The sequence below is a fragment of the Microcebus murinus genome, chromosome 4, assembly GCF_040939455.1.
Source record: "Microcebus murinus isolate Inina chromosome 4, M.murinus_Inina_mat1.0, whole genome shotgun sequence".
Lineage (NCBI taxonomy): Eukaryota > Metazoa > Chordata > Mammalia > Primates > Cheirogaleidae > Microcebus > Microcebus murinus.
Window position 1 is genome coordinate 14,314,598 of NC_134107.1, and position 23,679 is coordinate 14,338,276.

Sequence of the window (23,679 nt, forward strand, 5' to 3'; positions counted from 1 at the left end):
CCTGTTTCTAGGCCAGGGTCCCCCTCCTAGCAGGCCCACGGTCTTTTCCCAAATCCCACTGATATTTTGAGGGCAACCTGGAAAGGAGAGGCAGAAAAACCTTGGGGACCCCAGTGCTGGGCCACTCGGGAGGCAGAGCGCTGGGGAGAGTGTGCCCCTCCCCTGTCACCCTCAGCCCTCCCCACATGTCTTGCTGCCTTTGAGTGCCCAGGTTCCTCCACTTTGCAATGTGAGCCCTCTTCAAATGGCAGGTTATCCTTCCCCTGCTGCCCACCTTGGGGGACACCAGGAGAAGCCTCTGTCCACCTGGCTGGGGACTCAGGGGACCCAGGCACTGGGAACAGAGGCTCCTGCTGGAGGGCTCTGTGCCCACTGGCCAGTGAACCCCTTCCTCTCTACTGAGCCCACGTTTCACTGGAAGGCTGTCGGGCCAAGGCACGGCGGGATAGGTGGCTGCCATCCCAGCCGGCCAGGCCAGCCTGCTGCCAAGGGCCCTGTGTGGAAGCCACGCCCCCACCTTCAGCTCGAGGCCCCAGCTTCCCTACCCCACCCTCCCCTCTGCCCCCTTCCCCTGTGCCGTCTTTCTGTCTTTCTTTGTCTTTTGCCTTCCTTCCCTTCCTCTCTTCCCATCTTCCCTTCCCCCCACCCCCACTCCTGAGACTCCCTCCCTGCCCCTCCTCGGCCTCCCCTTTTTTCCATCTTTACGCTGACCCATTTTGGGCCTTCACAGAAGCTTCGGGTATGTGTCTGGGGTGGGGGTGAGTGGAGGGGCGGGCCGGCGAGGCTGGGGGTGGGCAGGAGGCTGGGAGGAGGCTGCAGGGAGCCTTTGAAGCTGGGTTGGGTTGCACACTCTCCAGTCTTCAAAGCCGAGAGCTGGCAGGTCTCAGGGGCTGCTGCCCGGCGCGGGCCCCAGGCTTTCTGGAGGCGAGAGGGACCATGTGGGGAGCCCAGCACCCGCCACCTCCAGGCCAGGCCGATTACAGCCAGTGGCCAGGGCAGGGGCCCCGTCTGCCAGGCGACCACACCCCTCCTGGATAGGGGTGCACGTGGCAGGGCCAGGAGTCCTGGAAAGGGCCCACGAGAGGAGACAGGATTCCCAACCGGGGGGAGGGCGGGCAGCGGGCTCTGCCAGGCTAGGACCAGCGCCCACGAGGGCTCTCTGAGACAAAGTGAGGCAGCGGCAGTCCAGCTCGCCTCTCTGTGGCTGTGCCCCTGGCCCTGCTGGGCGGCCAGACCCTCTGCCAGGGGGAAGGGAGCCTGCACGCATGTTTACGTGTACCCAGGCCTTTGCCTCTTGCCAGAGAAGAGCCTCCTTCCCACACAGCTCCCTGTTGCAAAGACCTCCTCCATGAGGGATCGTCTTGTCAAGGATTCTGGGAAGCTGTGTTCTTTAGCAGTGCTTCTCAAACTGTGTTCCTCAGAGCACTTGTGCCCCATAAACGATTACTATTCCATGGACCAGGGGTCCCAAGGATCCCACGGCCAACTAGGCTTGGGGAACACTGCACACTGTGTTTCCCTTTTGGCAGTGCTGATATTCCTTGGCACATTAAAGGCTCTGAGAAGTCCTGCAGTAAAGAAACCAGTATTTCCCAGATTTCTTTAATTAAAGATCCTTTTTTCCAGTACCACAGTGAAAACCTGAGGGGCCCTGGAGCTTCTTGGACCACAGGGTGGGAGACCAGCCTGGCAGTGAAGACCCTGGGTGGATATTCTTCTCTAAGACCTAGGGTTAGATGGTCCTGGATTTTGGAGATCTGGAGGGAGCAGGCGAGGGAGGCTTCCTACCTGCTCCATCTCTGTTACACCTGACACAGAGAGGTCCCATCTGTACCCTTGTGTGACACCCTGCTGGAGAGTGGGGAGGGAAGGGAGACCACAAGATGTCCTTGGTGGGAATGGGGTCTTTCGTCAAGGGGGCAGGTTCCCTGGGGCCTGTCCTGACTCCCTCACCCCCAGCCCCACTGCCCCTGTGAGCTGGTTCAGGGCTTTGGCTTTGACCTCTGTGCACAGAGTCCCCTATGCGGCATTTCCAAGGTGTACGCTGGACAACAGACAGAGGCTGTCTACACCAGGGAGACCCAGGGCCACCGTCTCTGGGCATGTGGTGGCAGCCCAGCTTCTCTCTTGCTCTCCTGTGTGCCTGAGTCTGGTTGAGAACTAAGGTCAAGGTCAAACTCTCCAAACTCTCGGGAAGGCGTAAAGCAGGTCCCCCAAGAACATGTTTGCTTGGTCCTGGTGGGGGGGGGCGTGCCTCCCCACACCACCCTCACCTTGGCCTTGAGCAGCCGTGCAGCCTCCACGTACTCCAGGCCAACACTCCTTCCGGAGCGCCTTCTCCTACTCCGTGGGAACAGTCCTATGGCTTGGGCATAGCCCCCTTCCAGCACAGTCCTTTGGCTGGGAGCAGCCTCTCTTCTCCCTGTCCTCCCAGCCCAGCTCCTTGGGGCCCAGTAGCCTGACGAGCTGGAAGAGCCCTTGCCCCGGGCTCCTGGGGTTTCCAGGTCCTGCCTCTGCCTGGGGAGGCCTCTGCCACCCGTATTCTCTGTGCTTTTAACACATCTGCTCCTGCAGTGCAACGTGTCACAGAGCAGGAGGGGCTGGGGAGACCAGCGTGAGGGTCCCTCCCAGACCCAGCAGCTCCACTTTGGAAAGGGCCGGGCCCCAGGGAGCAGCTGCCCGAGCATGCTGGCCACGTTCACACCCAGGGCCTGAGGCTGGCTGTGCTCCATCGGCCCCCCAGAGAAGGGGTTCCCTCCGCGCAGGCCCCAGGACAAAAGACTAAAGGGCCCCCTGGTGACTTTGGTGATGCCCTAAGCAAAGTCAGGGGCCTGGGATGCACTCCGCTGCAAATGGGGTGACGCTGCCACCCCATTTGCAGTGAACAGAGATGGTCTCCAACTCAGCTGAGGTCTCCCAATGTCATTCATAGGCTGCATCCGGGTCCACCGGAGCAGGAGAGCACACAGAGGTGGCCGGGGCGACTCAGGCCAGAGGAGGCAGGCCGAGAGCTGGGCCTGCCCCAGGAGTGGCTCAGTAGAGAGAAGACTGAAGAGGGGAGAACCGTGGGTCTTCCAGAACTGGGGCTTCTACCCCGCTGTGAGCTGATGGCGTACAGTTACAGCCAGTCTCCAACTTTGACAGGCAGGGAAACTGAGGCCAGGAGAGGTAGCAAGTTGGCAGCAGGGTCTGATCTACAATACAGCCAGTCTCCAACTTTGACAGGCAGGGAAACTGAGGCCAGGAGAGGTAGCAAGTTGGCAGCAGGGTCTGATCTACCTTTCAGCTCCCTCTAGCCAGAAACCAGCACCCTCTCCTTTCCCCACCGCCCCCACCTCCCCCAGGCCTTGTCCCCAGCCCCTCTCCCCTCTGCCCCGCTCTCTCATCACCTTTCTCTCTCCCACCAGCTTCCCGGGTGCGAGGCTCCGGTCCGCCGCCTGCAGCTCGCCTCCTTTCTGCGCGGCTCCCCTGGCCCTCGAGTGGGTGCGTGCGTGTTTGAGCGTGCTCGCGTGTGTGTGCGCGTGCGCCAGGCGCAGGCCGTGCGGTGCCCCTGCCTTTCTTCCTCCCGCAGGAGCAGACGCTTGAAGCCCTGCCCTCTGTGTGCCCGGCCCCGGGGTCCCGGTCCCTTCTGCCCCCGCAGGACTTGCAGTTCTTGTTTCTTCTTGTATCTCCCTGTTTTCTCCCCTCTCTCTCTGCCCCTCCAGTGATCTAGACAGAGACTTTTGGAATAACAATGAGAGCACAGTGCAGCAGAAATGGAGCTCCTACCCTCCCAAGGAGTTTATTCTAAACATTTCACCCTACGCCCCTTATGGCGACCCACGACTGTCCCTCAAGTGAGTGACTTTACCTGGTTTGATCATATGTACCGAGTATCCGCGCACACCCCCTCCCCTCCTCCACCCTACCTGCCTCCTGGCCCCCTGACTCCCTCTCTCCTCCTGTCCCCGACTTCCCCACCCATCCACCCCATGGGCAGGCTGGCCATGGAGACGAGCAACCCCTCCTGCCCCTCGCCTGCCTGCCCGCCCGCCCCGCCCCTCCCCCAGGGCCAGCCACGCAGGAGAGCCCCCTCCGCAGCCACGCCTGGCCCCCACCCCGGGCCCCAGCCCGCCCTCTGCAGTCAGGATGGGGTTGCCCGTTTTGGTCCTTCCCTCCCGGTTGTGGCTCGCCTTTTCCTCCCCGCTGTGTGCTGCTGCCGTGGCTGCTCGGTGGTCGGTGGTCGGTGGTCGGTGGTCCGTGGCGGTGGTGGCGGTGATGGTGGTGGTGGTGGTGATGAACTCTGACTAACACGGCTTTCTCTTTCTCCCTGCCTGGGGGCCTCCTGGCCTGGACAGCCCGCTCTTCCTCCGTCGTTAACCCTTCGTTGTCCTGTGGGATAGAGTTGGAGGTGGCTGCCCTCCCCCCACCCCCGCCGCCCCTGCCCCAGGCGGTGGGGAGGGGCCCCCCCTCCGTTGTCGTGGTGCGTTGTTCTCCGACCCCCAGCCCGCCCGGTCCCCCTCTCTCCTCTCTGCAGGCTCCGCTGTTAACCCATTTGCAGTGCTGATGTCTCTCTCTCTCTCTCTGTCTCTTGTCCGTCTGTCTCTCTCCTCCTCCTCTCTCACTGTCTCTTTCTTCCTTTTATCTGTCATTGTTCTTTCTCCTCTCCCACCCCCACCCCCACGTGTGGCCTGCCCTCTCTCCCCCACCGCCACCCCCGGTGCCCCTCTGGCCTGGCTGCCTCGTGCACGCCTCCAGTGGCACCCTCCTGTCGGGCGCCAAAGTGGCCGCCGCGGCGGGGCTGGCAGTGGAGCGGGAAGGCCGGCTGGGGGAGAAGCCGGCGCCGGTGCTGCCACCCGGAGAGGACGCCTTGAGAAGCGGCGGGGCTGCCCCCAGCGAGCCGGGCAGCGGTGGCAAGGCGGGGAGAGGCCGCTGGCGGACGGTGCAGAGCCACCTGGCCGCAGGGAAGCTCAACTTGTCCAAGTGAGTGATGGCGCCCCATGGCCGCCGGAGCCGCGAGCTCAGGCCTGCCCGCCAGGGTGGGCAGCGGGACCCCGGCATGCCCGCTGCTGCCCCCAGGGAGCCGTCCTCGGCCCCTGGCTCATTCCATCCCTTCACCAGTTTCTCCCATTGTCCTTGCCATCGGGCACAACCAACTCAGCCATGCAGTGTCACATTTCAGCCTCTGGCTGCTGCCCTTTCAGTCTCTTCCTTTGCCAGTGACCAGGTCATTCCATTTTCTGCCCCCAGGGCAGCTTCATTTCAATCCTTGGGTCATCCCATCTTCTTTGATTAGCCGCCCCATCTCAGCCATCAGGTCGTCCCTCCGTGGGCAGCAGGCCTGTGGTTGTTCAGCCATTGGACCATCCCATCCTTGGGGAGCTGGCCCTCTCATCAGCCACCGGGCCTTCCCTCTTACCGCCAGCAGATGGCTCTAGACCCAGCGGTTGAGCCATTCCATTTTTGACCATCAGGCGACTCCATTGGCTTGTCCCAGGCTTGCTTGAACCATGACACCACCTGTCGTGTAGGCCACCTGTGCACAGCCTCGGGCAGCCCCATTGGCTCATCTGCATCTCAGCCATCCCCACTGGCTGTCCCCGTCTTGGTCATCGAGCTGCCCCACCGTCTGCTGCTGGGATTGCGTGTTCCTGGAGGTTGGGTGGCTGAGCCCCAGCTGGCTTCTCTGTTCAGGTGTCAGAGGGTAGTCTGGACGTGAGGCACAAGCATTCCCTCTTTCACAGCTGTCTGAGCTTGGCAAACACACCCACTCTTGGGAGATAGGCATAGGGTTGTCCCCTATTCCCCGCAGATGTCCCTCCCCATGGGAAAGGGGAAAGCCTTATTCTCATCTTGGCTGTTAGAAACTCCAATTCCCCATAGCACAGGCCTTCCAGGCCCTTATCCTTGGAGCTATGACCATCCTCAGTCCCTGGGATGTAGGTTCCATCTGCAGTTGTTGGAACTGCCTCATTCCTGGCTAATGGAGCAGCCTCCCACTTAAAAGGCCAACAGCCCTGACCCCTTCTTAGCTGCTGGGCCATTCTGTCACCTCCACTTAGGGCTCTCCTGGTTCTCTTCAGAAGACCTGTGGTTGCCACCATTGGGACCACTGAGGGCCACCATGCTGAGACCTCACTTGCTCGTTGCCTCCAGTGCACACAGCTGAGTGCTCCCAACATCTGGCTTCAGGAGGGTCCCAGAGGGAAGCCCCACACCCCTTCAGAGAGCCAAGCCCAGCCCCGCCCTCCCGGGCTGCTCCCGCCAGTCTCCAGGCTGGCCAGGCTTCCGTGCCTCGCTGGCTCTGGGCCTGGAGGAACCAATTTTAGTTTCCTGTGACTGAGAGGTTGTAAATTGGACTAATTTTGGATGTGATAGGAAACCAAAATGAGGTCAGCAAGGAGGAGGAGGCAGCCGCCAGCGTGCTGTCCTCCCTCTGCCTTGGCCCGCCCTGGGGAGCCATGGGCACACCTGGCCGGCCAGGCCTGGGCTTGCCCTTGGTGGCAGCCCCTGATTCCGGGCCTAGGCCTGGCAAGGCTACCACCCCCTGCAAGACCCCAGCTACAGCCACGTTTTGCTTTCTCTCTCTTTCTCTCATTCTCTCTTTACTATGCTCTGACTCTCTCTCCCTCTTTCTCTCTCTCTATTTTCTCCCTTTCTCTCTCTCAGCCCGCAGGGGTAGTCTAACTTGTTTTTTGGTTCCCAGGTAGGCTCAGGGGGTGAGCAAAGCTGGGTTCTGGTCGTAGTGGTGAAAGTGGCTCCCAAGGGCCCTGGGGCCTTCTCCCATGGTCCTAGACCAGAGGTTAGCAAACTTTCTCAGTAAAGGGCCAGATGGGAATTGCTTAGGCTTCGCAAGCCATATGGCCTCTCGCACAGCTACTCAACCCTGCCGTTGTAGCACAAAAGCAGCCGCAGACAGTATGGAAACTAATGCCAGTGGCTGGGTTCCAATAAAACTTTATTTACAAAAACAAGTGGTGGGTTAGATGAGGCCCACAAGCCACAGTTTGCCAACCTCTGCCCTAGACCACTGGACTGGGAGGTGGAGGGAAGGGACAGTGGAGGAGGAGGAGAAGGTTGGAAACTCTGGGGCCCAGAGAAGAGAAGTCACTCGCCCAAAGCTGTTCAGCCCAGTCTCCTGCTCAGCTCCGAGGTACTCCAGTGAGAGCCAGGCCCTGGCCCTGCCTGCGGGACATGGTGAAATCTCTGGCCAGTGCACAAAGCAGGCAGTTTCCCGGTGGGAGACCAGGAACTTCTGACTCCCTCTGGTGGCATGGGGAGTGCTTACCAACGTGGCATCTCCCTGGGCCCGACCTCATTAGGTCCTCATGGCAGCCCTGTGACAGAGGCAGCTCAGGGCTTATTCTATAACCCCACTTTACTGATGAACAAACTGGGGACCAGAGCAGTGGAGTAACTTTTCCAAAGTCCCACAGTCAGTAGGTGGCAGAGATGGGGTTAGTACCCAGGCCCCTCTGAGCCTGCACTGCATCTGACCGGCCACATCCCGGCTCCTGCCTGCCCTTCCTCACGTCCCAGCTTCCTTCAGAGGTGGTAGTGGCCTGTGGGCTGGGCACCCCCTTGTAAATGCATCAGAGTGTCCTGGCGTGCGGGTGCCCACCTCCCACCTCATCTGCGTTCTTTCTTTGTTCCCCTCCTCTGACCGGGGGACGTTCCCGGGGTCCCAGGAGAGGATGTCGGACCTCAGAAACAACAAAGAACCCCGGATGGGGGCACGTATCTGCTCCACAGCCTGAGTGCTGAGGCCACCCTGGCCGCAAGGCAGGTCTGTGAGCCCCAGGCCACTTCCTCAGCCCCGAGGACAACGTGTGGGAATTGCTGGCTTCCCCAGCCTCGCCGAGATTACTAGGCCAGCCCGGCACTGGCCTGGATTCCTCCTGTCTCCAAAGGACAGGAGTCCCTAGAACGCAGAGGCAGGCTTTGCTGGAGCCCCCAGCGAGACAGCGGGAGGGGCGGTGGCAGCTCCCCCACCCTCCCGTCCCCGCCTGACAGGCAGCCGCAGGGCCCGGGACCCGCCTTCACCACGCAGCCGCGGCGCTCGCGCCACGCAGACCTGCAGAGAGGGCGGCCCAGACGGGAGGTATTGGGCACTAGCTGAGCCAGGGCCAGGGGGCAGGGTGGGCAGGGCCAGCCCGGGGGCCGCAGGGTGGGCTTCGCGGCCTCCTGAGAGGGGGGCAGCAGTGGTGGCGGCGGCGGCGGCAGCAGCGGCGACTCCGATGGAGGCCTGGCGAGGTCCGGCAGAGCGCAACCTGCACTGGGGCCTCCTCGTCCTGGCGCTCGGCTTCTTTCTCCTCCACTGTGATCCCTTCACCTGCTTCTCCTTTCTCTCCTCTCCTCCACCTGCCCCAAGTTTCGAGGACTCCACCCTGTCCACGGCCACTACCCTTGAGTCTATCCCCAGCTCCACGGGAGAGCCGAGATGCCAGCGCCCCCGCACCCTGGTGCGGCAGCAGAGCCTGCAGCAGCCGCTGAGCCAGCACCAGCGGGGCCGGCCGCCCAGCCAGCCCACCACCAGCCAGAGCCTGGGCCAGCTGCAGGCCCACACGGGCTCGGCGCCGGGCACCAACCCCCGGGCCCACGGCCGGGGCCAGGCTCGGCAGGGCACCTCGGCCGGCTCCAAGTACCGGGCGGCCGGGGGCCGCAGCCGCTCCAACCCAGGCAGCTGGGACCACGTGGTGGGGCAGATTCGAAACCGAGGCTTGGACATGAAATCCTTCCTGTAAGTCCTCCCCTTGAGCGGGCCGGCCCCCACCTCCCCGACCCAGCCTCCTCCCCCCAGGGCTCCTTGGGAGCAGCTGGCCGTGCCAGCCTCTTGGCCCTCCATCTCCTTGGCAGGGAGCCAAGCAGACTCTGGCTGCCCCCTCCTCAGCCTCTGTGGCTTGTGCCTGAAGCCCCCCATGGAAGGATTCCGAGCCAGGTCCCCCTCGGTGCCTCCAGGGCTCTGAGAAAGTCACCCCCTTCCCCACCCACCCCACCCCTTCCTCCCAAAGTTAAGTGGAGAATAGTCAACGCTGTTGAAGTCCCTGAAACCTCTCCTCTCCCCGGCCGAGCCCTGGATGCTCTTGGCTTCCCTGCCAGCCTTGCCCTGTGCTCCTGCCACCTCTCTCCTTCCCCTCCCCCAAAGCCATCCCGTTCACTCCACTCGGTCTCCAGGGCACCTCCTCCTCTCCATTTACTCTTTCCCTGAAACCCGACTCTGCTCCTCCTGCCCTCTCACTTCCCCTGTCCCTGTCCCTGCCATCAGCCCTGCCCCCATCTCTCTGACCTTCTGTAGCCACCTGTCCTCCAGCTCCTGCCCGTAACGACCCATCCCAAGGACAAACCTGAGATGTCCCCTAAACCCTTAGAAAATATTATTTCTGAATCAGAGTTTTCTTTCAAGTGTGCAGGTCTGAGAAGTGACAACACACAGTCAGTGTCTGACCTTAACCAGTCCCCTGGCCACTCACCCCCCTGCCCCTGCCCTCACCTGGAGGAGCCCTACCCAGGCGCCCCTCCCCGGCATCCCTCTGGGCATCTGCTCTCACTCTCAGAGCCCAAGACACGTCTGGGCTGAAGTCCCTGGTGTCACCCACCCGCCAGCCTAATACAAACTTCCTTCCAGGCTCTGGGGGTTATTCCCATCGCCCAGGTTTAGCTGGGCAAGTCTCATGGAGCAGGTGACCAGCGCCCCAAACCTGGGAGCGGACAAAGGGAGGGGGAGGGGAAGGCGAGGTCCGGCTCAGCAGAGCCTCCGGGGCAGACGGGAGCGCTACCCTGGGAGAGGCGTGTACCGGAAGAGGACCTACCGTACCAGCCTCCCACACCTGTGCCAGGGGCCCCAGCCCAGCAGGACACACTGCCTGTGACTCTCCTTGGCAGATTGGAGCAGCATGTCCCCTGGAGCTCTACCCCACCAAGGACCCTCAGGAATCCAGCTAGGCACGATGCCCAGCACAGCCTGCTGCCCTCCAGCTGGCAGTTTGTTTTGAGACAGAGGCTGTGGCCCTGCCGTGGACAAGGAAGAGGCTAGGGAATTGGTTCTGCCGTGGCGTGAACAGAACTGAGAGCCAGGGGCTCCTGTACCCCTCTGCTGCTCCTGACCGCAGGCTGCTCTTGGCACAGTCCCCACCCTGCTTCCCATCCCAGCAGCCCCCAGACCGGGCCAGGGGGATCCCTGGGCCCTTCCCAGCTGCAGGCAGAGACTGGATGCCAACTCTTCCTTGCCCACCGCCTTCCTAGGCAGCCAGGGTTTGACGAGTGTCACTCGTGCACCAACGTCCTCTGGCCCACGCTTCTGCTCCCCATGGCAGCACTTGTGCCCCCCGGCTGCCAGCCCCCTCCAGCACTCACCCCACCCCCACCTTCTCCACCGAAGTCCCTGGCAGCAGGGTCGGCAGACTTTTCCTAGAAAGGGCCAGATGATAAGTAGCTTAGGCCTTGTGGGACACATGTGATCTCCATTTTTAAACAGCCCTTTAAAAATGTAAAAACCATTCTTGGCGTGTGGGCCATCCTTTGCCGACCCCTGCCTTACAATTTAGCTGCCACACTTGTGAGTCTCTTCCCTTGCCCCAAGCGCTGGTGGCCCCACTGGAGAGTTGGGCTGACAGGGCCCTCCAGGCCCCCCAGGCCCCTCCCTCCCTCCAAAGGGAAGGCACATCCCTCCTGCCTGGTGGGTGACACCCCCGCCCCGCCAGCTTCTCCCCTGACTCCCGCCCTTGCGGTCCCCAAAGCTGGAGAGAGTGACGACGTGGGTATTTTGCAGAGGAGCCATTCTGTTTTTAAGAAGAGCAAAAGGAGTATCTGAAAACTGCATTAACCAGGGAAAAACATGTTGTTTTCATTGGGTTCGCCTTCCCTCAGCACAACTAGCTCCCAGGCAGCCAAATGGAATTTTACCAACTCTGACAGTGCCCATGGGCAGAGAACAGAGAAACAAGGATTTGTCCTGAGGGAAGGGGGAGTTGTTCCCCAAAAGTTAGATGCCAGCGCAAGTGTGGGCCTGGAGTAACTGTGCCCGGGACAGAGGCGCAAAGACAGGACGGTGCTGCAGCCTCTGAGCCCCCGCTCGGCCCCCAGTGGCGTGCCCGGTTCTCCGGGACCCCGTGCCCCCGACCCTCAGTTCAGACGCCGTCCTCCTGTGTGAGTTCCCTTCCGACAGCCTCTCAGAGGAATAACCACGGCCAGTTCTTCCTCTCTAAACCTTGCCTGCCTTCGTGGTGGTTGGAGTTAGACTTCCTGTACCAGGATCCTCTCCCTTCTGGAACATTCTGCCAGCCCTACCATCTGTCTCTTGGCCCATCTTGAGACATGCTTTTGTGCCTGCCTGGTCTGAGAATCCTCCTCCCTTTGTTCTGATGAGAGACCCAGCACTGCACGGGCTGCACAAAGCCCCTGGAAAACACTCACGGACTCTGATGGTTTTGAGGGGCAGCAGGCCACTGACGCTTCCTTTTCCTCCCTGGGAAATGCAGGCGACCCCACAAAGCCCCTGGGCAGTTGCCCAGTGGTCCTCTGAGAACGCCCCATGCTAAAGGTGTGGCATCTTGGCCCCGGGGCCCACGCTGCTGCCCACATGTCCAAGCACCACCTCTCGCCTCGTCCTCACTCTGCCTTGACTGTCTCCCTCCAAGCACCACCTCTCGCCGCAGGCGCGGCTTCCTGCAGCACTGCCAGGACTTCTCCAGACCCTGCCAAGTGCCTGCACTTTCTGCCTTTGCGTCTTGGTGCCTTCTGGACTGCTGCTCCGGTGAAAAGCCCTTGAACTGGCCCCAGGGGCCTTGGTGGTCATTCTCTGGATCTCCAGGCAGGAGGACACAGGAGATGGCCCATTATGGCCGGGACACCATATACCAGAAGGGACTTTCATTCTCCTCTGATGGGCTTGTATATGCAGGAGCCTGGCAGAGGGAGCTTCTAGACCCCTCTGGGCTTCAAGGACATCTGGGTGACCATGACCCAGAGTTGTCTGTGAAGGTCTTCCATAAGCACAGGGTGCAGTGCCCCTTGGATTTCAGAACTTTATCAGGCCCTCCCAGCTGGGAACCCAAACCTGCCCGCTCAGTGCCCGTGCAAGAGGGCTACAGAGCCCTCCCTCTTCTCCCGGTGGCCCAGCTGGTCAGAGCTAGTTCAGCTGGGGATGAATTCGCCTTTGGACATCTGCCTTGTCCCAGAGCCTCATTCCCCCAGCCTTCCCCACGCGTGTTCCCTGGGATTGTCCCAGCCACGGGCTGACTCTGCAGGCCTCTGGTTTGCCTTCCTGGTTTGCTCCAGAGAATCTTGCTCTTGGTGGAGACTGCCGGGTTCAGGCCTTAGACACCTCCCTGCCACGCCCCCCTCCCTGCCTCCACCCACTCCGTTCCACTGTTGACAGTGCTGAAGTTTGGTTTCTTTCCTGCAGGGCCAGTTTCTTACGCTTTTTTCTTCTCTCTCTTTGTCTCTGTCTCTGTCTCTCTTTCTCTCTCCTTTCCCACCCCCGCCCCCGCCTGCGGGGCCTCCTCGTTTCACCCCGGCTGGTGGGCTGCCCACCCCGGGCAGGGAAGGCCGGATGGTGGTGCTATCCTTGGTCTTAGGGCTTTCGGAACAGGATGACTTTGCCAATATCCCTGACCTGCAAAACCCAGGAACCCAGCAGAACCAGAGCGCTCAGGGGGACAAGAGGTACGAGCACAGGCGAGAGGGCCTGCGGCGGCGGCGGCAGCGGCAGAGAAGGAGGCGCGGAGAGGCCGCCCGCCTTGACTGGCCCGGCTGCTGGACGAGGCGGTGGTGCCTTCAGCGGCTGCTGGAGCGGGACAGCGAGCCTCCTCCCCAGCTGGTGCCCTCACACGAGGCCACCTCGGGGATGTCCCTTGGGTCTGAGGCCACTCGTGGCCATCCTGGGACCATTCTGGATCAAGCCTGCTCCCCGGCATGCTTGCCCTGGCCCGGAGCAAGCCAGCCTTTTCTGCCCCATCTTCCCGCTTGGCTCCTCGCTGCCCTCTCCATCTCTCATGTCTGTCCCCACCGCCCGGAAATCCCTGTTTCTCTGGCGGTTGGCGGGTGGGGGGGATGTCAGGGAAGGGGCGCCAGCCTGGCCTCCCTCATCCCCGCCCCCTCAACCTCCCTCTTGCCTGGAGGTCCCTTGGGCTGCTCGGCTGATGGAAGAAGAGCCCCTGGTGGGAGGGTCTGCAACATGGGAGAGGCCTGGTGACCAGAAGGAACCAGAAGGGCAGCCTGAGCCTGGGACACCAGGGTAGGGGCCCGAGGCAGCGCTGCTGGCCCTCAGGGCCCTGGAAACCGGGAGTGGCTTGTGTGGCCACAGCAGAGGGCTGGGCATTTACACTGCCGTAGCCTCGGCCAGCAGGAATTCAGGGAGGGAAGCATCTCCTCCTGTCCCCTGTCTCAGGAAGGAGGTGGGGACTGCTCATGGGGAAGGGGAAGGGTCGGAGGTCGTCACAAGGGTGAAGCCATCCTGCGCCTGGTGCGGCCACCTCAACCCACCTGGCCTTAGGCTGTACCGACCATACTCCTATAGCCCCCAGGATGGGTGGGGGCTTGTCACCTCGCTCGGGCCTGCTTCCCATCAGACCCAAGGCCTGCAGGAGAGCGTGCAGCCCGGTGGCCATGACACCTGCCCTCTAGCTCTGGTTCTGCCAGGGCCGCACTCTGCAACCTCGGGCAGGTCGCAGCCCTCTCTGGGCTCTGCTTCCTCGTCTGTCCAAGGAAGGCTTGGACAGGGTGACCTCTAAGGCATGGCCATCCCGGCTCAGACATACTGAGTGTGTAATGAGGACAGCGGGCCTTGGGGCTGGGGCACTTGTCAGATCCTATAAGCTGGGCAGGGACTGCTTGGACAAGTGATCCTGAGGCTCATGAATTGGCCCTCAGGGGCAGGAAGGGACTGTCCCAGGCTGCTGCCAGGGGCTGTCGGTGGGGGAAGGTTAGAAAGCTGACTGGCCTGTCCCTCTGGTGGCTTCTGGAGACCAGCCCTCTCACTCCCGTCCTGAATCCACCGCTGCATGTCTATGGTGGGCAAATCGGGAAGTCCCCGGAGAGAGGGACCAATTCTGTCACTTGGTGGCACAGATGGTGTCAGGCCCTGAGTCCATGTCTGGGGGTACAGGAGGAGCAGAGTCTGCACCTCCAACCCACCTGGGCCCTACAGGAGCTGCAACGAGGTGCTGGACAGGTGCTGCAGGCCACAGGGAGGTGGGGGTTGCAGGCAAGAGATGTAGAGGGTGGGGTAAGAACCTGAGGCCCTAGTCCTGAAAGGTGTGAAGTGTGAGGGAGCAGATGCAGGCTGGAAACGAGATTTCACATCACCCATGTGTTAATTAATGGCTCCATTGTCACCACAGCCTATTTTTACCTCCCAGTCACTTGGCTCTCCCTCCATATTTTAACACCCCCATCTGATCATTACATCAGCTTGTCCCCTGCCTTCCCAGGAAAAGTGGGTGTGGAGGTGGAGGCCACAGGCCCTCGACCCCCCACCCTGCGCCTCACTTTCTGGTTGACACGTGCCATTCCCACCTGCTCATGCCACCCATCCTGGAAACTCATTTCTCACGGGGTGTCCGGAATCGAGTGCCCCTTTCCCAGCAGACCCTCCCCATGGCAAAGCTTGACATCGGCACCACCCACCAGGCACCTTAGGACTCCGCCACTCTGGGTGCCTGGATCCTTAGAGCTTGGAGTAGTGGCCTTGGACCAGCTGTCCCCTCCTCGTCAGCTTTTCCCTCAAAACCCAGGGCCTGCCCTGCTGTCCCTAGCCCCACCCTTCCCACCCCAGCTGACCCCTTGGCTGTCACTGGGGAGGACATTCAGTCCCCTTGGTCTGTTAGCAGCAGGCTCGTGGGAGACAAGGGCCCATGCAGAGGAGTGGCCACTCCAGGTCCCGAGCCAGGTGGGCGTGTGTCCAGCGAGCAACAGGAGGCAGGCGGGTGGGCCGCTGTCTCAGCCCACATGATTCTTGGTGGCCCTGAAGCCCCCGCCCTGCAGAGTGCCTGTGGGCTGTGGGGGGAGGGCGGCCCCGGTGGCCCTGGCTCCCACGCACTGCTGTGCCATTCCACCCTCAGCCATTCCGCCCGCACCCGGCCCACCCGTGCTGTCCGCCATCCTCCCTCCATTGCTCCTTGGGATCCAAATGGTTTCCACCGTGGCCCACCCCCACCCCGAGTGGGAGGCGGGGCAGGGCGGGGACCAGGCCACCCCCATTGCTCTCCTTGCCCTGAAGCCACCATGTTCCTCTGTCGCGGTGTGTGTGCCCGCCTCCTCTCTGGCCGCTCGCTCCTCCTGTCCCCTCGTCCACCCGGCAGCCTCTCACGTCTCCGACTAACCTTTCTCAGCCCCTCTCTCCCTCTGTCTCCTCCTCCCATCTGCTCCTCACAGGCTGCCCCGGGCCGGTGACGGGCCCCTCGGCCTCGGCCTCTGCCTCTCTCTGTGCCTTTCGCCTCTGTCTCTCTGTCCTGTGACCTCCGACAGCTTCAGTGGCGCTGACCGTCTTTCCCAGGCTGCTTGGCAGTGGCCAAAATAACCGCGACTTTCTCATACCTCCAGCAGTCAACCTCGCGCTTTCCCTCCGCCCGCCCTCTCTCTAACCTGACTTTACCTCTCCAGCTGTTTCAGCTCCTCCCCCTCCCCGTGCCTGTCTACGTGAACACATGTCCACACGTGCGTGCGTGCGTGTGTGTGTGTGTCCAGGGGTGCAAGGCGCTCGTGTGCTCCGGAGCGTGTGCTGCCAGGCCCGCGCCTCTGGGAAGGGGCGTGTGTGTCGCGGGGCGGGGTGGGCGTTCCCGTGTTGTTGAGGCAAGGCCAGGTTTACCCAGCAGGTGTATTGTGTATCAGATCATCAGGGTGTCTGTCCCTGAAACCGCTCCCTGCTTTTTCTGTTCTAGTCTGTCCCCATTTGTGCACGCGTGGCATGCCTGGGTCTCCCCGAATGTTTCCTCCAGGGATCTGAGTGTGCCTGTTGCTGTATGTGTGTCACTGAGCTGCCCTGGTCGACCTGCTGGTTGCCCGTGCCATCCCTCCCCACTCCTCGGGGTGTGTCTGTGGGGCTCGTGTGCATTTGTGCGTGTGTGTGTGCGTGCGTGCATGCCTCTGTGTGCCCGTGTGTGCACGCCCCGCTGCGGGCTCCTGGGGTCCCCTCTCCAGGGCCTGGCACATTCCGCGCATGTCTGTCTGTGCCTGTGGTGGCTGCCGGTGTGCTGGTGGCGGGTCCATGTCAGAGGGCCATGGCTTGTGTCCAGCCTGTGTGGCTCTGTGCTCTCAAAGCTGTTCTATTTTAGCCTGTCCCGAGCCTCATGCTGCAGTGCCCTGTGTCCTCCTTGCTGCCTACCCCCACCTCTCTTCCTCCTCATGGGACGTTCCAGCCTGGTCCCTGGGCAGGCGTTTAGTGCCCCCTTCCTGAGCCCCAGGTGGATGCAGCCTGGGCTCACCACCGAGGCCTGGGCCGGAGAGCCCAGCGTCTTGGGAACGGCATGGAGTCAGGTGCACGCAGGGCTTATGGTGGCACCCGTCTTCCTCTGCCCCTGGGTGAGAACCTGCAGAGTGGGGGAGGGTGGGGACAGGGGGGTGAGTGGCGTAGGCTTGCCCTGTCCCATATGGGCTGTAAACCTAAATGAGTTTGCATTAAATACAGTGAGAAGTTAGCTCTCCGTCGCACTGGCCACATTGCAAATGCTCAATCGCCACATGCAGCTAGTGGCTGCTGCACTGGATGGCACGGATACAGGACACTTCCGCCATCATAGACAGTCCTGCTGGACAGACCTGTGTGGACAGTGGGCCTGGCCCCACCTGGTCAGTCTTGAGTCTGGAGGGTGGGAAGAGCAAACACAGGCGGCGCCTGGGAGGCAGACACTGGGCTGTTTGCAAAGGGTAGTGACGCAGAGAGGCACCTGGACACGCCACGCCACGCGGGGCCTCTGCGACGAGCCTCCTCCCAGGCGAGGGCAGGCAGGAGGGGGCAAGCCAGTAACTGGGGGGTGGAGCTTCTGGGGAGCAGGAAGTGTGAGAGCACCCCAAAACAGCCCGCACGCGGGTAGTTAAGCCAGAGCCCCCAAGGGCGGAGGCTGCAAGGAGGATGGGCCGAGCGCTGGTCTCCAGGGAAAACCAGGCCTCCCGTGGACAAGAGTGCCACTCCTGCCGGCCCAGGAGGTGGCAGCCGCTGGGGTCCTCAGAGAAGGTCCTGCCGCTCCCCAGGCCGGGGTGCCCAGCCCAGCCCACCCCCAACCTGGGCTCATTTGGACTCCCCACCCCCAGGTTGCCTGCAGGAGGGAAGCCGGTGAGCACAGCCCCGGTACCGGGCCAGACGCCCCATGATGAGTCTGACCGCCGGACCGAGCCACACTCCTCCGTCTCGGACCTCGTCAACTCCCTCACCAGCGAGATGCTCATGGTGAGAAGGGGGAGCCCCGCCCCTGGAGCAGCTGGGCTGGGAGGCCGGGGCACGTGTGCAAGCCAGGGCTGGCACAGCGGTGGCCCATGAGGGTCAAATGTAGCCTGGAGAGCCAGGCCCAGCGTGGTGACACTCAGCACCTGGTGACTGAGGGTGCAAGGCCTGGGTTCTTTTCCCAGCTCTTTCTCCAGAACAGTGTCTCCATGCCTCAGTTTCCTCATTTGTCGAGTGAGAATAGGAATGCCCATCCTCCTCTGATCCCTTTCTATAGAAAGGGCCTAAGGAAACCTCCTCATGCAAGACAGCTTTACCACCCTAGATGGAGAGGCTGGGGGCAGAGGACTTAGGGCAGAAGGTGTCCCTCCCTCAGAGTGGCATCTTCCTGAGCGGAGGTCTGGGCCAGAGCCCCCAGCCCAGCGGGTCTCACACCCCCACGCCAGCAACCTGCCCCGTTCCCCGTTGCTCAGAGGCCCCAAGAGAAGAGGCGGGCAGGAGCCCACGGGCCCTGACTCCTGTGAGGGGACGGCTGTGCCGGGCGTTCCTGTCCACACCATGTTCGCGCCCTACCTGCAGGACCCTCGTCCCAGGCAGAGGTCTTGGCTCCCATGGCACCTGGGGGTGGCAGTGAGCCCCCCCCACCTTCCAAAGAGCCCCCAGAGGGGCCACAGCCGCAGGGGGAGGAAACACTGGCGATTTGCAGGCAGGAAGCGGTTCTGGGTCTGGCAGCTTAGAAGTCCCAGGAAGACTCGGAAGAGGGCCTGCGTGAGGCTGGGAACCCAACACCTGCTCTGTTCTTACTGGACGTGGCCTCGGACAAGGCATCTTGGTCCCCTTCCCTCCTGTAGAGAAAGGGAAGCGGGCCTGGGGGTTCTCAGCCCCTCACCCACGGCACCGCAGCCCACACCCTCCCTGAGGCCCTTGTGGCCGCCCACCCCCACCCTCTGCCACGCAGGGTTCCGGCCAGCCCCAGCCACCCGTCGGCTGCTGCTTCTAGCCCGGGGTTTCTCGACTTGCTGTGTGCGCGTGAGTCGCTGGGGAACCTTGTTAGGGCAGATGCCCAGTCAGCGGGCTTTAGGCGGGGCCCGGGGGTCCGCATTTCTCTGGGATCTGGATCAGAGCATCAGATTTTCCCCATCCCAGAGCTCACTGCCCGGAGCCTCCCTGCCTCTCCCCTCCTCGCCACCCTCAGTCGCCTGCATGCCTGGCCCTCCCCTGCCCTCCTTCCACCTCCCCGCCCAGGTAGGGCGGCCCTCTGGATGGGCCGTGGCCACGGCCCGCCCTGCCTCTGTCAGAGTCCGAAATCGTTACAGAAGCCAGGTTCCCAGAAGGCCCTTTCGCCGGCTGGCCTTCCCCTGGCTGTCCCCAGGGAGGGGCGGAAGGAAGTCCCGGCCCCACGTCCCTCTCGTGTGCTCTGCGGATGCTCAGAGGTGGAAAGGCAGAGTCTAATTGCCCAGGCCTGTGCCAAAGCCCGGCCATTGACATTTATGGCGATGATAAGATAAGCAGGACAGAATAAGCCCGATGTGACCTTAGCCTGTCCTGATCTCCAAGCCCCGGGCTATGGAGGCTGGGGGTCAGGAAACCCAGAGGTGGCCAGAGAAGGAACTGAGAGGCGGGGGTGTCCGACAGGAGGCCGGGCCTCACCCATCAGAGGGGCACTCCTGCCCGGCACAGGGGCCGCTTGCTGCTTGTTGAGGCTGGCTTCCCCTGGGGCTGGGGTGCAGGCAGCCCTCCTGGGTCGTGGCAGCGGTGGACAGCCTGGTTGCCTTGGAGGTGGCTCTGCCCACTGCCCCGGCTGGATACTTAGGGCTTAGGAAGGCCGGGAGAGCCGCTGCCTCCTTTCCAGGTGAAGCCCACCTGGCCAGCCCAGGCCTCCCCCAGGCCACCATGTTTGGGACCCAAGCACCAAGTGACCAGAGGGACTTCAGGTGGGGCTGGGGCCACCGGGGCTCCTGTCGCCAGCGACTCCACCTCAACTTCAGAAGGAAGGGAAGAGGCAGGTGGTCTTTGCTGGCACTGTCTACTCACGCCACACCCCAGGCTGTCCGTCCCTCGCAGAGCAGGACATGGAAGGGACATGCTGCACCCATTTGACCCTCCCAGGACCTCGTGCGGTAGGCCCCACGGTCCCCTTGCTGCAGGTGCAGAAGCAGGCCCAGAGGGAGCAGGCTGCTGGGAGCAGAGGGAAGGAGCCGGGGGAGCAGGCTCTGGGCAGGGAAGCCACGTTCTCGGTGGGCCTGGGGGGCTTCCTGGGTGGCACGGACTGGCCGCTCAGTGAATCCATGGAAGGACCCTCTTCCGCTTTGAGGCAGCTCACACACACAAGGCAGGGCCAGGGCGAAGCCGCAGCCCCGATCTGAGTGCGAGAGCCAGGGGCAGGCGGAAGGGCCACTGCCTGGGATTGCCAGCCACCGGCCTGGGTTCAGTTCCGACTGGCCGTTCAATCACAAGTGACTCAGGCCAGTCACCTAACCTCTCGGTGCTCCTAAGCACAACTGGAACACGGGAGTGCCTGCCTCGCTGGGGTGTTGTAAGGAGTAAATGAGAGCACAGCATGTGGCACAGGGCAGGGCCTGGTGCCCCAGGCGGCCTGCCAGGCCTGTAGTTACTATTTATTGTGAGTGTGACTTGGAAGCTTTTCACCTGGTGTGGCTGAGTCCTCGCCAGCTGGTGGGGAAATCTCACCCTTGCCCTGGGGGTGGGCCTGCTCGGGCGGAAGGAGCAGGTTTTTAAGGCAGAGAGGGTCCACACTGCTGTGCAATCTCGGGCATGTGACTTAACCTCTCTGAGCCGTTCTCCTCAGCTGCCTTGCCTTGGTGTTGTCAGGGTTCAGTAAGAAGGCGATGTAATGCCATGGTAGGTGCACACTGTATGCATTGCTATTATGTGTGTTATTTAGTATTTCAGACCCAGGGCTACCTCTCCAGAATGCAGGATGGGGCACAGAGGTTTCTGCAGGGGAAGGAGGGGAGAGAAAACAGGTGCCTGAGGTTTCATCTTAACCAGGTACCCTGGGTGCCACTCTGGGCCCTCGTCCAATCACCAGACAGAGATGCCTGGGCCATGTGGACCCCCCAGACGGGGTCTGTTGTTGGGGGTCGTCTGGGGCTGGCCCAGACAGCGGAGGGTGGGCAGGGTCCTAAAACCTCCAGGTACTCCTGGTGAGCAGCCACAGACTCAGACATTTGGCTGGGAGACCCTCGTCCCAACTGCTTCCTGTTTTTCAATGTCATTTGGGAATGTGACATGCACCCCACCTCTGTGTGACCATCCATTGCCGGGTCAGCCCACGTGCCCTGCCTTCCAGCGGTCCTCAGTCCCCGTGAGCAATGCAGGCACCTGAAGCGCCTTTGAGACGATGTTGACGCCCACACCCCCACCAGCCCCGCGTGGTCCGACTGCCTGGGGACGCAGCCTGGGGAATCTGTATTTTTCTCGTCCCTGGTGACTCTGCTTCACACAAATAGACGTTGCTCCTGAAAACTTGCCTCTCTCCTTTTATAAATCACATCATTCTCAGCACCCCAGAGAGTCACTTTGCAAAGAAATATTGCAGTAAACTCTTTTGAGATGCGAGCGACCTCCCGCATCTGTTGTATAGCCCGGGATTGTGTAGGTGTGCCCCACACTGGGCCCTGCAGCGCCGTGGGAGGGGCAGTGGCAGAGGGGAGCTCAGGAACCCCACACCCACTGGGCAGCTGGGGCCCAGGCGGCCGAGGCAGCCCGTGCTGGAGCTTGGGAAGGAGGCAGACCCAGGGTTGTGAGGAGAGGCTGGGAAGTGGGGCGCCATGCACTGCTCTGTGGTTCATGACACAGGACCGTCCCGCTCTGTTCCCTCTTTACCTCCCTCCCTGGGAGACCTTGGTCAAGGCACTTGCCCTTGGCCCGAGCGTCCCCCGCTGGAGGTAACTGTGGGACAGGCCACCCCAGCTAGCCTGCAAAGCCCCACACTGTGACCAGAAGGAGAGGGAAGCTCTAAGCAGCTGGATTTGCCTCGGCACAAGGAGTCCTCTCAACCGTGCCGGGCTGCAGTGGGGGCCTGGGGACAGCAGGGTCCCCCCCAACCCTGCTGGCCTCTCCCCCGCCCCCAGCTCTCCCCAGGCTCCGAGGAGGACGAGGCCCACGAGGGCTGCAGCCGAGAGAACCTGGGCCGGATCCAGTTCAGCGTCGGCTACAACTTCCAGGAGTCCACGCTCACCGTGAAGATCATGAAGGCCCAGGAGCTGCCGGCCAAGGACTTCAGCGGCACCAGCGACCCCTTTGTCAAGATCTACCTGCTGCCAGACAAGAAGCACAAGCTGGAGACCAAGGTGAAGCGGAAGAACCTGAACCCCCACTGGAACGAGACCTTCCTCTTTGAAGGTGAGGCTGGTGCCACCCTCCCCACCCATGGTCACTCTTGCTGTCCAGCTGTCCCCACCCAGCCACACACATGGCCACATGCACAAACATGTGCATACATACACCTGCAGGTACACAAGCACACATGCAAGCAGGTATGCAGTGTGCACACTTGCATGCGTGCACGTGTACAGATACACACACACACACCTATACACACCCACAGGCATGTATCTTGGGCTGGTTAACCTGACTCATTTTGTGTCTAGCTGAGAGCAGGTCATAGGAGCCCAGTAGAGCCAGTGTCACAGCCACCACCTGGCATTTCAGCCCAGTCACAGAGCTCCTCTTAAGGAGGCCTGGGGGGGAGGGAGGCACCCATGGAATTCAGAGGTGGAGCATCCAGAGTGTGGTGTTACGAGCACAGGCTGTGGCCCAGGCTGCCTGGGTTCGAATCCCAGCTCTGCCACTTACTAGCTGTGTGATCTTGGGCGAGTTCCTGAACCTCTCTCTGCCTTGGTTTCTTCATCTATAAAATAGAGATAATAATAAAGCGAGGATTAAACAAATTACTACGTTATAAAAGCACTTAGAGCAGTACCTGACACCTAGAAAATGCTTGAGACCAGGTTGTTAAAAAACACACTCCATCTGTTGCTGACCCTCCCCTGCATGGGATGGGAACAGGGCCCTGACCCTGTCTGCAGGTGGCCGAGACAAATGTCCTGTCTCTCTCCTGCAAGCCCTCTCCGAAGGCCCCACCCTTCTCTCTTATCTCTGAGGATTCAAGGTAACCAGGAAGCTGGGCATGTGATTAGGGAGCAATTTCTGTCCCAGGGCCTTTGGGTGCTAGGACGCCGCTTAGAGAAGCCATAAGCCTTTCCTGAAAGCCTGGTTCAGCCAGTGAGAGTCAAGCCCTAATCCAACTGCCCGGAGCCCTGCTTTCCAGAACCTTCGGTGTGTACCCCCAGGGACCTTTCCCCGTCTTCTCTCCCAGCCACTGTGTGCTCCACCCCTTCTGCAAGGTGACGGCTTGCTCACCCACTAATAAGTCACTGAGGATGAGCAATGGATGCCCACGTGTTTGCTAGACTTTGGTCCCCCAGGTCAGTGTGGGGCCAGTTTAGAGACAGCACAACCAGCGAGCGGCTGGGCTGTCTCGAGGTGTGTGTAGCCAGCTGGCGGGGCGAGGTTGATGGGCAGAGCCCCAGTCCACCCATCCCTTCCGAAGTCATGTACCAGCATCAGCTGTGAGCTGGCCACTCTCCTGGGTAGTGGGAACGCAGAAAACAATGAGTCACTGAGTTACGGCCCTCAAGGCACCCCTGGTACAATGGAGGACTTGATGTGCAGATAATTACGCCATGCACAGCATGACAGGAGCTGTGGGAGCCCAGTGTGAGCTCACCTTGGTGGTGCTGAAGAAAACTTCCCAGAAGAGGGGCCATTCAAGATGGGTTCTGGTGGATGAGTAGGAGTTTGCCAGATTGGAGCCTACCTCCTCTGGTTTTAAAGAGTGCTAACTCAGGTGCTGGGACCTCTTGGAGCCCCCAACATTCCCCAAACACTTGTCCTCATTCATTTCTCCTGAATAGGTGCCAGGGATCACCTGAGCAGGGGCCCTGGGGAAGTCTGAGATGAATAACTCATAGCTTTCCCTTAATATAAGGAAAGGGGCCCTGAACGAATTTGAAGGATCTGCTGTTTCAGCTCGCTGCTCCTGCACGGGCTCCTGTGTGCTTCCAGCGCCTGGGTGCAGGTGCTAGACTGCGCCGGAGCTCTTCCTTTCCTTCCTCTGCGCCACCGGGCAGCGGAGGTGTTAGGTGTCCTCTCCTTCCTGCTCAGCCCGGGGTCAGGATCTCCTGGCCTCAGGCCTCCCCTGCTCCTCCCAGGCCAGCCCCATCTCGTGGCTCCCGCTTCACCTGAGCACGTTCCTGCGGCTCCACCAGGCAGCTCGCTGGCATTCATTCATCCGT

At 61.7% G+C, this 23,679-nt stretch overlaps 1 protein-coding gene across 4 annotated transcripts in view; it reads left to right on the plus strand.

Annotated features, from left to right (window-relative positions):
* Positions 1-23,679, plus strand: part of SYT7 (synaptotagmin 7) — a 60,674-nt gene that overhangs the window by 28,938 nt on the left and 8,057 nt on the right. The window contains exons 4-9 of one of the 4 annotated variants that reach the window (XM_076001830.1): positions 3,705-3,836; positions 4,738-4,962; positions 8,351-8,719; positions 12,520-12,642; positions 17,227-17,362; positions 21,454-21,724. In XM_076001830.1, coding sequence (XP_075857945.1) covers positions 3,705-3,836; positions 4,738-4,962; positions 8,351-8,719; positions 12,520-12,642; positions 17,227-17,362; positions 21,454-21,724 — 1,256 coding nt within the window. The remainder of the gene's footprint in view (positions 1-3,704; positions 3,837-4,737; positions 4,963-8,350; positions 8,720-12,519; positions 12,643-17,226; positions 17,363-21,453; positions 21,725-23,679) is intronic. The other 3 variants (XM_076001831.1, XM_012778282.2, XM_012778284.2) reach the window with 3 other exon arrangements.